General features: G+C 38.7%; 1 protein-coding gene across 2 annotated transcripts in view; it reads right to left on the bottom strand.

Annotated features, from left to right (window-relative positions):
* Window positions 1-1,143: 1,143 nt before the first annotated feature.
* Window positions 1,144-15,169, bottom strand: part of LOC148861933 (Zincin-like metalloproteases family protein) — a 57,142-nt gene continuing 43,116 nt past the window's right edge. For both annotated transcript variants that reach the window (XM_088986433.1, XM_088986434.1), the window contains 3 exons: window positions 4,910-5,045; window positions 3,101-3,266; window positions 1,144-1,793 (listed from right to left, as the gene is read on the bottom strand). In XM_088986433.1, coding sequence (XP_088842559.1) covers window positions 1,525-1,793; window positions 3,101-3,266; window positions 4,910-5,045 — 571 coding nt within the window. In that variant the 3' untranslated portion in view covers window positions 1,144-1,524. The remainder of the gene's footprint in view (window positions 1,794-3,100; window positions 3,267-4,909; window positions 5,046-15,169) is intronic.

Genomic DNA, 15,169 nt, shown 5'->3' with positions numbered 1-15,169 from the left:
TGATGGACCGATTAACTAATAGTACCGGTTTGATTTCGGTTTTAGGAAATAGAAAAACCGATAGTACTGGTTCAATTTACAAAATCTGCCCAACTGAACCATGAACACCCCTATGGGTGCAACGTATGACATCTTTTAGGTTTCTGGTTTGTTTCAAGATTCGATGAGAGCATAGAATCCCTTTATCGATTTTTGCTTCTTACACTACATCTCAACCGTCCATTAAGTATAGAAATACTCTCAATGCACGGCTGAAAAAGCTATAAGATAGGTGTGAAGCACGTTCTGTGAGAAACAAATCCGGATTCCCGTCCATTAAGAACATCTTCATAGGAACGACATCATTAAGTATAAAAATATTCTCAATGCACGGCTGAAAACGCTATAAGATTGGTATGAGGCACGTTCTGTGAGAGACGAATCCGGATTCTTATTATTGGCCCTTGCCCCTTGGCAACAGTGGCCCGTGGGCACTGTTTTATTTTATTTTTATTTTTATGTTTTATTTTATTATTTTTTTCATGCAGGTTTCAGTCCAGCTTCCTTTGCGTGAGCTAAACATGCATAAATGCGTAATACCTCCTTAACAAAGGAGAGGGTACAGGTTCTTTATCTGATGAAATAAACATTAGAATCCCTCGTGGGCTCATACATTGTTTATTTGATGAAATACCAGTGGTAAAAAAGAAAATAAATTAAAAAAGAGCGTAAGCCACCCAAATATTCCATCTGAAACCAGATTTGTTTCTCACAGAGCGTGCCTCACACACTCACAGCATTTGCAACCGCACGTCGAGAGTATCTCCCTAGTTATATATTGTCATCCATGAGAGATTCCCAATGCACGGCTGCAATGTGCTGTGAGGTGCACTCAGGAGCAAATCTGAATTCTTTTGAACCAGGTGCAGGACAGAAAGCTTCTTATTTGAGTACATTTATTTTGATGCTTTTGATACTATGAACAGGCTATAAGAGCAGGTAATCTTCTGCTGCTTCCCCAAAAGTTCATCCTAGCCTAGTGGTTTTACCATTTACACATTCAAATATATCTCATCACCTCCAAAGTACAAAGGCCCAATGCTTTGATCTTTTGGGAGAAGAGGGGGCTAGCCAAACTTGTCAAATATCAACTATAAAAACAGCTTTAGAGAACTGATTTATTCAGTCTTTCCAGATTCAATTTGCTTAAATAGATGATACATATACATGATGTTGGGCAACAAAAATGATACAAAGCGAATTTCAACCATTAAAACCATGAATACATCTCAACGACCCTTCCCATCCCCCCTGCCTGGAGAGAATTGGCTTAATTAATGCAGAGGGTAAATAATTATTTGTCCAGTCACATAAGCATGTTCTTCATAAATATTTGTCCAGTCACTAACGTCTTCAGCATAACTCCATGCACCGCACTTCGACAAGATCATACAAGTCAACCAGAAGACAACAATTTTAGATTATCATCACACTGGCTATGCACTGCAAAGACTAATGTAGGGGGAAAAATGTGTTTCTCCAGTATTACAAAATACTCTTCTGCTTCGCATGTTCCATGAGTTCCATCTCCTCGCACAGGTTGCTAATGTTGGGGATTATCCCATTATTATAATTTCGTAGCATGTCATCCCCAACCAACTCCTTTAACAAATCAGATGGTTCTTTTGCACCCCCATGCTGTAAGAATTTGGTTCTTAAAGCAGACCCAGTGGCCAACGACAATGGATCCTCTGAGCACACTTCCTTCCATATTGAGGCAGCAAAGCACTTGGCGTACAGGTAACTATAATAACCTGCATCCATTAAATTAGTAGCCATTTCAATTAAATATTAGCAATCAAATAGTCAGCAATCCAGATAGGACATCGAAACAAGGATAAATATCGCATTTAAGCATGTATTAACCACAAATGAAAACCAATGGGCATTAAACATGGTAGGTGGTACACACAGGATAATGCAACACCCAACCCTCTGGTTGAGAAAGAATAACAGAAACTAATGAAGAGAGCTAGCAAAGATAACCAAGCCCTCAGATGAACCATGGTGATAAAATTATAAATATCAAAACATTAACACTTGATAGCAGCAAAAAGGTGGAAGCTACCATTCCAAAAACTGTCCAAGTCCTGACAGATCGATACATGTAAAATATCCAAGAGAATTGAAGCCACAAATAATATAAACTATCAGAGCAATGACTCTTTCTGGACTTTTCCCCCGAAGGCACACAATGATGAAAGATCGTCATACCCAGCCAGCTGGGTCAAGAGTCATAACTGATCTAAAATATTTCCTGGGTTGGGTTGCTTTATTGCAATCTGGGTGACCGGGGTTCAAATCTTGGAAACAATCTCTCTGTACGTGCAGGGGTAAGGCTGCATAAATCTGTCCCTCCCCAGACCCCACATTGGTGGGAGCCTTGCACTGGGCTGCCCTTTCATATTCTCAGATTGTATAGCATTTTAGAACTTAAAGATTCTTCACACAATAAATGAAGAACCCCCGCATCAACAATGGAGGTTAGGAGGCCAAACTCCTCACCTATGTTGTGAAATACAAATTAGGAGAGCATCATTAGACAAGAAACAATTATAAAGTGACACATAAAATGTCCTTTTTCTCACCCAAAACTTGACTTCCAAATAATACATGTTGAGTCTTTGTATCAGCAAGGGAAGCATACTTTCAGGGTTACAGAAAGCATCTGACAAGGCACATATAACATAAAATATCCTTAGCTGGAAATAGATCACTGTGGATGCTCAAGTATAACATGCAGATCAATCTCAACCTTTCACTATTTTCTCTTTAACAATTCAAAGAGGCACATCAATTGGACTGATGGGCTTAGGAATACCCTGATTAGGACCCACAAGGCCACGAGCTTCCATTTGGTAAGCTCAAGTACAACATGCAGATCAATTTCTCAACCTTTCATTATTTTCTCTGTAAGAATTCAAAGAGGCACATCAATTCAACTGATGGGCTTAGGAATACCCTGATTAGGGCCCACAAGGCCACACACACACCATCAGATGAAGGTTTAATCTAAAAGTGGAACATCCTAGAAATGAAATGAAAACAATGTAATCTCCACCTGCCCCATAATTTAAGAGATGATTGAATCGCGTGTGCCAATGTGTGCCCTCAACATGCTTCCAACTGGTATGTTGTCTTTTGAGGTCTCCAACAACTGAAATTGTATCTCTTGGTGAGAATGACTGCTCCCCAAAAAGTGTTTGGTCAATCAGGGCATAAAAAACCTGTTGGGAAGACAGAGAAACAACATTCAGTATGATGGGCAGTTCTTGTAGGGAGATTTATGGTTACAAATACAGCAGCAAAAGCTTGAATATGGAGTTTCATGACCTGTAAAATGCAGTCCCCATAACATGATACATGTAACCGACCCCATATAGTTAGGACAGGGCTTAGTTGAGTAAAGCTGAGTATATTTGGATGATGGAGAGAAGTCAGTATGAAGAAGCTATGTAACCACGCATGAATTATATTTGTTAAAGGGGAAATTGTGGAGATAGAGGGATATAAACCGTTTACAATTGAGCTTTCTACTTAGTTGATTATAGTTCTTACTAAAGTGAGTTAGAGATCATGCCATCTATAGCTATGGTTGACTTTGGCTCCCTAGAAATGTAGATCTGAAGATTGAAGGTGGAGTGATAGAAAATCATCTAAAATCCAATTGTCTAACCTGACTGATTATGATTCCCTTCCAGGTGCAATGTTCAGAAGAATGATGTTGTCTATAACCAGTTTATTTTATCTGGATGACCACAGCTAAGTGTGAGAAGTAAATTCATAGTCCAGGAAATATTTGTACCAATGATTCCATTGTACAAAAAGGAATGTGATGTAATAAAGTTTCTTGCTTTTATTTTGTAAAGTTGGGATCTGGAAAGAAATATAAATGGAATTCTCATTTAAAGAATTCTCTATTTATTTTATCTGTTCTATACATTTATTTCTCCGAGTCAAAATGAATGGGTCTTACTCAACATAATATGAACTCAATCATTTGTTTGAGTGAACTATGTTGCATGAGGATTTCTTAAAATTTCCACACCAACAGTATACACTAATTAATCTAGATTTACACTGGTTACAATAACCATTTTTTTTTGATAAGTTGGTTACAATAACCATTTGATGGACCACATCCCACAAATGACATTTTCTTTTGATCCAGATCTTCTAGTTATAAGCTTTCTTTTGGGTGCTCAAGAATAATTGTTGTGCCAGTCCAAATTTGGTCCATTGACATACAAGAAGCAAAAAGATCAAACTAAAACAGTTTAAACCAGTGTTGTCAGACCTAGATCATAGGAAGAACAAAAAGCTCACTGGGTGACAGTTTACCAGTTTAACCAGCAATTTAATTGCCCAGCCTTCAAAAATCATCCAAAACCAGGACCCAGAAAGTTCATAGAGTCACAGTTTCACCAGTTTCACCAGTTTCACTGTCCAATTAAACCTGGCTCTGACAACACTGGTTTGGATTCTCAAAATGGTGAATTATTTGCTTATCCTGGTTGAAAACTTGCTCTGCAAGCAGCCTAGTGGTTTAAAAGTCTGGTGATAATCATGCATGCCACAAGGTTTCTGTTCATCATGCTTAAACCATATTTTACCTACATACATGTATGCATGAGGGTGGGCATTAGTGCAATGGTTGGGTTGCTCCATCGCAACCTGGGTGACCAGGGTTCAAATCTTGGAAACAGCCTCTCTGTATGTGCAGAGGTAAGGCTGCGTACATCTATCCCTCCCCAGACCCCGCATTGGCGAGAGCCTCATGCACTAGGCTGCACTTTTATACATGTATGAACATAATTAAAAGCCATCATCTGATAAACAAACATAAACCAAGATTAAGGCCATCATAAACCTGCCGCTGCAGTTCTGTTGCTGCAAACATCTTTTTGGCACCTTTCATTGACTCCACCAATTTCTCAGGTATTACTTCACCTGTTGAGTAATGTCTAGCAAATGTCCTCAATACTCGGTAATCCCATGCATAATACCTGGAAAAAGCATCAGAAATGCTCACAAAATAGGTTTTCAACTCCTGAAACAAGCTCAGGCACTCTTTTGGCTTACTTAAACAAGCTCAAACATTATTGACTTGTTTGATAGATTTTCTCAAGAGTTATTTGTAACATGAATATATAAGATGAGAGTTTAAGAGGGTCAAAAGAAACTTTCCTTATCTTTTCATGCATTTTCAGCATGGTGCAAAAGAGCAAATTCATATGCTTGGTCTCCTCCCCCCAAGGAAGAAAAAATTTCACCCAGATGTTTGTGTTTTCTTCTTTTCTATAATCTTTTTCCTTTTGTTTTAACATTATTAAATAGACCTCTACTTAAAGCCAAATGAAGAGGGGAATATAACCAAAATAAAGGAAATAAGAAGAATCAACATTAAATCTACTTAATTAAAGGAAATCAAAATACAGTTTTACCATCTCAAATTTTGTTCTATTTTATTTTTCTGAACCTGTTTCAAACTTTCCATTCCCACCATGATGCTATGGCAGGAAAAGTTTGTCCCTTGCATTTTCCTCCATATGATATAAAGGAAGATTCCAGTAAAGGGTAAAATCGACTTTTGAAAAGTTTTCAATGTCACATAAGCACTTTTAGTCACTAAAACTGGCATCATGTTAGTGGAAGGGTGGAATAAGTTACTTAACTACAAACTACAAGGGGCTTAACCAGCAATTGGTATAAAGGCAGCTCAATGGCATGCTCAAATGTGTGAGAAAAGGGTAGAGTGTGGCTTTTACTTGAGCATAGTTTTCAAGGTGCCAAGGCGAGGCTAGGCGACTGGGGCACCTTGTTGCCAAGTCACCTAGGCAACGGATTTTTTTTTTTTTTATGTTCAAAACATAGATCCTAGGTTAGTTCCCTAGGTACCATAACCATATTTCTTTAATAATTATTTATGATTTTCATAAGAAAAGTATAAATTTCATATTAAAGTATAGAAAATCAACATATTCATGAGAAGAAAAGGTAGAAGGAAAATAAAATTCAAAAAATATAGGGGCTGAACCCTTGTTTTTGTTATAGGAAAAGAAGAAAATAATAAGTATTGGTAGTAGTAGTAGTAGAAGAAGGAAGAGGTAGAAGAAGAATATATGGTGGAGAAAAATGTGTTGATTAGATAAAATTTTAAGTTTTTCCTTACTTATTGGTTCAGGTTTTTAAGTCTTTGAGGGTTCAATACAGAATTTAGCAATGTTTGTGATGATTAAACCCTAATAAATAAAGAAAATAATAAAAAGAAATTAGTATATAAACACACAAAATGATTATTTTAATTTAATAATGTCTGTTTTATAATTATAATCTCAAAAAAGAATGAATAAAAAGTATTTTATAGTGGGAAGTAGAAAACTGCTTGGCAATTAGGCAAGGCAAGCTTCAAAGGGCACCTTATTGCCTAGGCATCGCCTTGACAACTATGTACTTGAGCAACAAGAAACACATGAGGTAGCAAAAGTACTTAAAGGAATTTTATTTTTAATAGAGCCTGAGTCAAACAAAACTTTCAACTTTTCAAAATGAGGATGCCCCAAACGTTTATGCCATAAATCCCAAACATTATTTCTTTGTCCAACAATAGATTCAGAAGAAAATGAACTAAGATATGCTGAAGATGCTAGTGCTTTAGGATTCTAGAACTTCAATGCAAATAAAAGGCCCAGCCTACACTCCTTCCCTTTCACTTTCCCAATGTACTGGTCCTGAATTAAACAACCATCATGAGAAAAGGTAAGTATATATCCTTCATCAACAAGTTGACCAACAGAAATCAGATTAGCAATAAGACTAGGTACAAGAAAGGTTTTGGTAAGAGGAAAGAAGGCAGTAGATAACTTTAAGGGAAATGTCATTGCTACCAATGATATTCAGTTTTTCACCATTGGCAGTAATGATATGTCTATGATGGGATTTATGAATGCTATCTAGGGGTTTAGCATAAGCTCCTATCATATGATTAGTTACTCTAGAATCAATGGTCCAAATATGAGACTGAGAAGAACAGTAACCAAAAAACTCACCAAATAGGTCAATGGTCCAAATATAAGACTAGAAACAAGAAAGGTTTTGGTAAGAGGAAAGAAGGCAGTAGATAACTTTAAGGGAAATGTCATTGCTACCAATGATATTCAGTTTTTCACCATTGGCAGTAATGATGTCTATGATGGGATTTATGAATGCTATCTAGGGGTTTAGCATAAGTTCCTATCATATGATTAGTTACTCTAGAATCAATGGTCCAAATATGAGACTGAGAAGAACAGTAACCAAAAAACTCACCAAATAGGTCAATGGCAGAAAAAGCAGAGGAAATAACAGATGATACTAGTTGTCGAGTCTCATCCATAGATGTAGGAGATGCAGAAGATTCACCCTTAGAAGAATCACCCTTGGAATAGGAAGCATCAATGGTTTGGCGCTCAGTCACTTGATATGCACGTGGTTGGTTCTTCTTCTGAGCACCTTCCGATGGTCTAACTGGACAGTTTGGGATGATGTGACCATGTTGCTTACAATAGGTGTCCAAACGCCTTGACTCATGACATTGTATTTTGGAAAAGTCCTTAGCACCAAATTTCTTGTTTCCATGAACAACAAAAGTTGTATCAACCCTAGAGTCAATTAATTTTCCATCAAAACTTGCAACTGTTAAAAGTCTAGTCTCCTCCCTCAACAATTCCCCCATCACTGAATCCAGATCTCGAATAGTCCCTCTACTCAATATCTTGGACCTGGTTATCTCATATTTAGGCCCAAGTTTCACAAGGAACTAATTCACTTCTCTTTTCTCAAAGAGTCGTTGGAGATACTTGACACATTCTACAGGATCTGAAGATTTTGAATTGATAAGTTCATACTCTTCCCACAAATCAATAAAACCGGCATAATATTCCTGAATCTAAAGATTTCATATTCAATTTGAAACCGTCTAGACATGTTGGATAGTTGGATTGGACTTTCTTCAAATATGTATATATAATATATCTCATAAGCTGTACACATCCTTCTCATGGGTACAATAATATGAGAAACAATTAAGCTGAGTATCCAAGAAACTAATTTCCCATTATCCAACTTCCATCGTGCATATCCTTTGATATCAGTTTCATTTGGCTTAGTAATCTTCCCATCCAAATATCCCTCTAGGCCTTTCCCTTCAACAAAAAAGTCAAAATGGAACTTCCACCGAACTTTATGGGAATGACATCAGCCTTCTCAGACATTTCAAAACACACCCACAGTCCAAAATAGGTTTACAGACTTCAAGAGAGGGTAGCAGTCCAAAAAATTGGTGATTAATCACCCAACTAAGATCAATAGAAAATCAACAACAATACTGAAATAGTACTCCACCAAAAAACTGAGGTTTTTCTGCAGAAATCACAAAAAAAGGCAATACCAATCTCAGTCCTAAAATGGTAGGTTCAGGACTGTCAACAACAAGATGGGATCGAAGCCCTATCAAAACTGATCCAAACTTCAAGGCAGGATGATTAACAGATAAAGAAGGCCTGGGCAACACCAACTACAAAGTTCTAGGCTGATTAAACCAGCCAGTTTAAAAAAAAAGAAGAAAATCTGACCTACTTGGCATCTTTTCCTAAAAAAAAAAAAAGATATTAGCTTTGTCTAATCCAAAACAGCACCTAAAAAACTTCAACCAGGATTTAAGAGTGACCAAAATACTCCTTAAACAGTCCACTAATCACCCAGAACTTAAACAAATCAGCAGCTAAAGGATATGGCCCGCTCTGATACCATGTTAATCTTCTAGGTTAAGAGAACACCAAGAGTTTAAGGGGTGTCAAACTAAATAATCGACCCCCACCCCCAAGATCCCATATATCTTATTAGTTATAAGTATTTACAAAGAAGCCCTTGAAGGGCTAAAGATAAAAATTACAAAGAGGCCCTTGGAGGGATGAAAGATAAGAAAGAAAATAAATGCTGTGGTACAACAGGGACCATAGAACTACACCATATCAAGTATCCCTACATATTAAGTTAAAAAAAATAGCAATTAACTTTATTAAGAACATTAAATTTCCTCTAAAAATGTGGCAAATCATCACATTTAAAAGATAAAAGTCTTTTACATATATTAATTTCATTGTTTTAAAAAATAATATTACTATAATAAGTATTTAATAAAGCAATTTCATATCAATTAGCAGCTAAAAAGGTTATTAACTTTATATGATAAATATTCAAGATGGAAAGTAAAATAGAAAAAATAAGGATGGAGTCTCTGTTTTATTAATTAGAGAGAGAGAATAGAAAAAAAGAACCTCTTTATAATTATAATTATTTTTTTCCTCTTTCTTTCTTTTCTTTTTCTTTCCTAAAAACCTTTTTATCTTTTAAATTTCAATAGTAAAACATTAAAACAAAGTATAATTGATATATATAGCACATAATAAAATGTATTAACACATACATTAATATGATACAACAATATAAATGATATTATAAAAGGCGTTTGTCTTGTCATTTGTGTTGCCTAGGTGGGCACCTAGTTGCTAAAAGTCAAAGCGTTTGGGTGTGGGGCCCAGCCAAGGGTGCCTAGTGTTGAGTGGGCTGATTTATGTTGGGCCGATTTATGTTTAGTTTGTTTTCTTTTAAATTAAGAAGTTGTTGGGCCTTGGGCCCATTAGTCTTTTATTTTTAAAAGAATTGTAAGTACTTAGTTGAGTTGCCGCCCTACTAGGGGCATCTTTGTAATATCCCATATTTAAGTTAATTATAAATAGAATGAGGGGCTGGCGGCTAGGGTTATGTATCACTATCCTAGTCGACCTTCTTCTCCTTTTCTTCCCTTTCCTCTGTCTATTGCTGAAACCCCCAACTTTCTCCTCTTCCTTTCACAAGAAGCTTGGCCGAATCAGCACATAAGGCTTTCTACATGGTATCAGAGCAGGTTGAAGGTTCTTGAACAGATTTACTCTTGCAGCCCTAGATCGGCCGATTGCATGGAGATTTAAGAGGCTGATTGAAGCTCTCAGGTAAGCCCAGTTTTTGGATTTTCTTGATGGATTTGTATGCCCTGTAGCTGGTCTAGGGTTTCTCATCAGAATCAGGAAAAACTGGAGAAAGGGAAAGAGCCCTGATTTTGTTGGACTCTTCAATTTTGACCTAGGTAGTGGCGCCCTAATTTTTTAGGGTTCCTCGGGGTTTTTTGTAAGGGGTGATTCAAGTACCATGTGGTTTGGAGGCTTCTAGAGAGGGCGGTTGCTTTTTCTCTCTCCTCTCCCATCCCACCGAAAAGGAATCTTTCGTGGGAAGAAAGTCTAGGACACCAAAGGAGTGTTGTTGGTTCCAGAAGGTATTCTGTTTGTTCTTGTTGCATTTTTTGGTTGTTTTCTATACCTCTTTTGAGACACATGGAGGGACAGAGTTGAATATAAGCCCGGGAATGAAATGAGACCAGTGAGAGGAGGTGCTGGAGACCCCTTCGGAGCTGGGACCATTACTACAGTTAGGTTGGATGGTACAAACTACTTGGAATGGCCCCAATCTACAAAGATGGCCATCGGGGCTCGTGGAAAATTGGGGTATATTACTGGTGAAGAGGTGAAACCCGAAACTGGCAACTCCCGATGGGTGTAGGAAAATTATATGGTAATGACATGGTTGTGTAATTCTATGTCGCCACATATAAGTAAAAATTTTTTATGGGCAAACACTGCTAAGGAGATATGGGATGGGGTTGCAGAAACCTATTCACAAAGGGAGAATGTTGCTAGGGCTTATCAACTGAGAAATCAAATTATTGCCACAAGGCAGGGAGATAGATCTGTTGCAGCCTATTTTTCAGTCCTTAAGACCCTGTGGCAGAAGATCGACCATCTAGAGACCTTTGCTTGGGAAACCACCAAGGATGCAACTACCTATCAAAGACATTTAGAGAAGTATAGGGTGTTCGAATTCCTTGCTGCCCTTAACCCTGAGTATGACATTGCACGACAACATCTTCTTTCTAGGGACAGTGTCACTCTCTCCCAAGCATATGCCTTTGTGTCAGGAGAGGAGTGCAGGAGGGATGTAATGATGAAAAATCTCAGTTCTGATCAGCTTGCTATGGTAAGTGCTGTGAAATCTAAACAGAATGGCAATGAAAACAAAAAGGAAGACAAAAGGGACTTGGTCTGTGACTACTGTAAGAAGCCTAAGCATACAAGAGACACTTGTTGGAAGCTTCACCCATATCTTGTGCCGACCAGATTGAAGAATAAGAAAGGAAATGCGCAATGAAAACAGAATGGCAATGAAAACAAAAAGGAAGACAAAAGGGACTTGGTCTGTGACTACTGTAAGAAGCCTAAGCATACAAGAGACACTTGTTGGAAGCTTCACCCATATCTTGTGCCGACCAGATTGAAGAATAAGAAAGGAAATGCGCACATGGCAGTTACCGGTGATACTCTGCCCCCCCTACTACAACTGCTTTGGAGTCTGTTGCAACTGTTGCAGTAAGGGCCAAGCTTGAGAGTTTGGGTTGCTTCTGAATCAGAGGGATACAACTAGTTCCAGTTCAGCCGTAAGCGGACAACAAGGTACAGGTAGCACAGGTGGAGCCCACTCTACCTCCTTTGCCCACACAGGTAGTTCACATGTCACTGCAAACTATGTTTCTGCTTCAGGTAAGGAGAGATCTCCTTGGATTATAGACTCTGGAGTCTCAGAGCATATGACCCAATGCTCCATTATTTTCTCTTCTTATCAGCTCTGTTCTGGCAGAGATAGGGTCTCCACAGCTGATGGATCCCATGTTCCTATTGCTGGGAAGGGATCTGCCAAGATCAATGATTCTATTTGCTTACCCTCTGTCCTCCATGTTCCAAGATTGAACACTAATTTGTTATCTGTTAATAGTTTGACTAAGAATCTGAATTGGTCAGTAATTTTTTCTCCTGGACGCTATATTTTGCAGGATTTGGATTCAAAGATGACGATTGGGAGTGGTCGTGAAGTGAATGGAATCTACCTCCTGGATGCTTTCCCTCTTCACCAAAGCCATCATGTTTGCAGAGATAGTGAGTCAAAATCTGTGGGTCAGATTATGCTTTGGCACAACCGTCTGGGTCATTTATCCTTTTCTTCTTTGAGTTGTTTGTTTCCAAAACTGTTTGAGTCTGTGAGTTTGTCAAGTTTGAAGTGTGAGGGTTGTGAACTTGGAAAGCATTATAGACACTCTTTTAAACCTAGTAATAAAAGATGTTCTTCTCCCTTTGATGTTATTCATTCGGATGTGTGGTGCTCTTATCATGTTCCCTCAATGGGCGACTATCGCTATTTTCTCCTGTTTGTGGATGATTTCTCTCGATATTCCTGGATTTACCCGATGAAATCATGCGATGAAGTACCATCCTTGGTGAAACAATTCCACCAGATGGTACTAACACAGTTTGGGACAAGAATAAAAATGTTCAGATCTGACAATGCTAGGGAATATTTTGAGAGACATCTTGCCTCATATCTGTTGGAGTATGGTGTTGTCCATCAGAGCAGTTGCTCCTATAGTCCACAACAGAATGGTGTTGCAGAGAGGAAGAACAGACACATCGTTGAGACAGCAAGAAGCATGATGATCACAACCACAGTTCCGATTCATTTTTGGGGTGATGCAGTTCTCACGGCAGTATATATGATTAACAGAGTGCCCTCTTGTGTACTCGGATTCAGGACCCCATTCAACCTTCTTTTTCCTCAGGGGGAGATGTTTCATAATCCTCTAAGGGTGTTTGGATGTGTCTGCTTTGCACATATTCTTGGCCCTTACCGTTCGAAGCTTGATTCCAAGGCAAAGAAATGTGTTTTCCTTGGATATGCAGAGAATTAGAAAGGGTACCGCTGCTATGATCTAGTCTCTGGGAACCGGTATGTTACTATGGATGTTACCTTTTTTGAATCTACGTACTTCTTCTCAAAGGATCCTTCTCAAGGGGAGTGTTTTGAGGAAGTAAGTCAGCAATCTATCCCTCTTCCAGTTCCAGTTCCTGTGTCTACTCCCATGCTTGATCACCACCCGATGTCACCCACCTTGCCACCTCCTATGCGTTCTATTTCATAGCATTACTCACGACAGAGACTCCATAAGGCGGTTGATTCCACTATAACAGAACTCACACCACTTCCTGTCGATCCCTTGGAGACTCCAGATTCGACTGATACAAGCTCAGGTATTCCTCTTGATCCCACTATTTCAGTTCCCATTGATCCTACTGACACTTTTACAGATAACCTTGATCTCCCTATTACTCTTAGGAAAGGGAAGAGAAAGTGCACTGCTCATTGTATCTCATAGTACTTATCCTACAGTGGACTTTCTCCTTCCTACCGTGCTTTTCTCTCTTCTCTTGATTCAGTGTCTATACCCAAGGGTGCTAGTGAGGCTCTCTCCAAACCTGAGTGGAAGATAGCTATGCAGGAAGAGATGGAGGCTTTGATTAAGAATCAGAAATGGGAGATTGTGGACCTACCAAAAGGCAAGGAGACAATTGGATGCAGATGGGTTTACACAGTAAAGTATAAGGCAGATGGAAGTATAGAGAGGTACAAGGAAAGACTTGTTGCAAAAGGGTGCACACAAACCTATGGCATTGATTATCTAGAGACATTTGCGCTAGTTGCAAAGATGACCTTTGTTTGGATACTCCTTTCTCTTGTTGCCTCATACTCTTTGGCATTGTTTCAACTAGATGTTAAAGAATGCTTTCTTAAATGGGGATCTGCAAGAAGAGGTGTATATGGATCTTCCAGCTAGATTTTATGATAATGCTGAAAAGGGAAATGTATGCAAGCTGAAGAAGTCACTATATGGCTTGAAACAATCTCCCAGAGCATGGTTTGACAGATTCAGAAAGGCCCTGATTGTTTTTGGCTACACTCAAACTCAATCTGATCACATCTTGTTTGTGAAGCGTAGGGGATCTTTGGTGTCAATCCTAATTGTTTATGTGGATGACATTGTTGTCACTAAGAATGATCTAAGTGAGATTGATACTCTGAAGAGGAACCTGCATAAGGAATTTGAGATTAAGGATCTTGGAGAACTAAGATACTTCTTAGGCATTGAAGTTGCAAGATTGAAACATGGAATTTTTATCTCTCAAAGGAAGTATGTCTTGGACCTTCTTCAAGAGACAGGGAAGCTTGGAACAAAGGCAGCTAGCACCCCCATTGATCAGAACCATAGAATCAGTGCATCAGAAGGTGAACCAGTGAAGGAGCTTGGGAGATAACAAAGACTTGTGGGTCGGCTACTATACTTGTGTATGACAAGACCGGACATCTCCTATGCAGTAAGTGTAGTGAGTCAATACAAGCATGCTCCACGAGATCAACACTGGAAGGCAGTTTACAGGATCCTTGCATATTTGAAGGGACATCCAGGCAGAGGCATATTGTTTACTGATCATGGACAACTGAAGCTAGAGACCTATACAAATGCGGATTGGGTAGGATGCCTTGATGACAGAAGATCAACTTCAGGAATGTGCACCCTAGTTGGGGGTAACTTAGTCTCATGGAAGAGTTAAAAACAAACAGTTGTGGCAAGATCAAGTGCAGAAGCGGAATATAGGGCCATGGCACATGGAGTTTCAAAACTTCTCTAGATCCGTTCTCTGTTAGAAGAAATCGATGTATAGGCAGAAGAACCTATGATGCTATACTACCAGGCAACAATCAATATTGCCCATAATCCAGTCCAGCATGACCGAACTAAGCACATTGAAGTAGATAGACATTTTATCAGAGAAAAGGTAACTTCTGGAGAAGTTTGTCTTCCATACATTTCTTCTGATCTGCAGCTTGCTGATGTTATCACAAAAGGTGTTGTGAAGAATAAGCTGGAACATGATCTACGCAAGTTGGGAATGTGTGACATCTATTCCCAACTTGAGGGGGAGTGTTGAGTGGGCTGATTTATGTTTAGTTTGTTTTCTTTTAAATTAAGAAGTTGTTGGGCCTTGGGCCCATTAGTCCTTTATTTTTAAAAGAATTGTAAGTACTTAGTTGAGTTGCCACCCTACTAGGGGCATCTTTGTAATATCCCATATTTAAGTTAATTATAAATAGAATGAGGGGCTGGCGGCTAGGG

The sequence above is a fragment of the Nelumbo lutea genome, chromosome 4 (genome assembly GCF_056320005.1).
Source record: "Nelumbo lutea isolate HS-2025 chromosome 4, American lotus-T2T, whole genome shotgun sequence".
In the NCBI taxonomy this organism is placed as follows: domain Eukaryota; kingdom Viridiplantae; phylum Streptophyta; class Magnoliopsida; order Proteales; family Nelumbonaceae; genus Nelumbo; species Nelumbo lutea.
The sequence above is the reverse complement of the archived record's forward strand: the minus strand, read 5'-3'. Positions and strand labels throughout refer to the sequence as shown.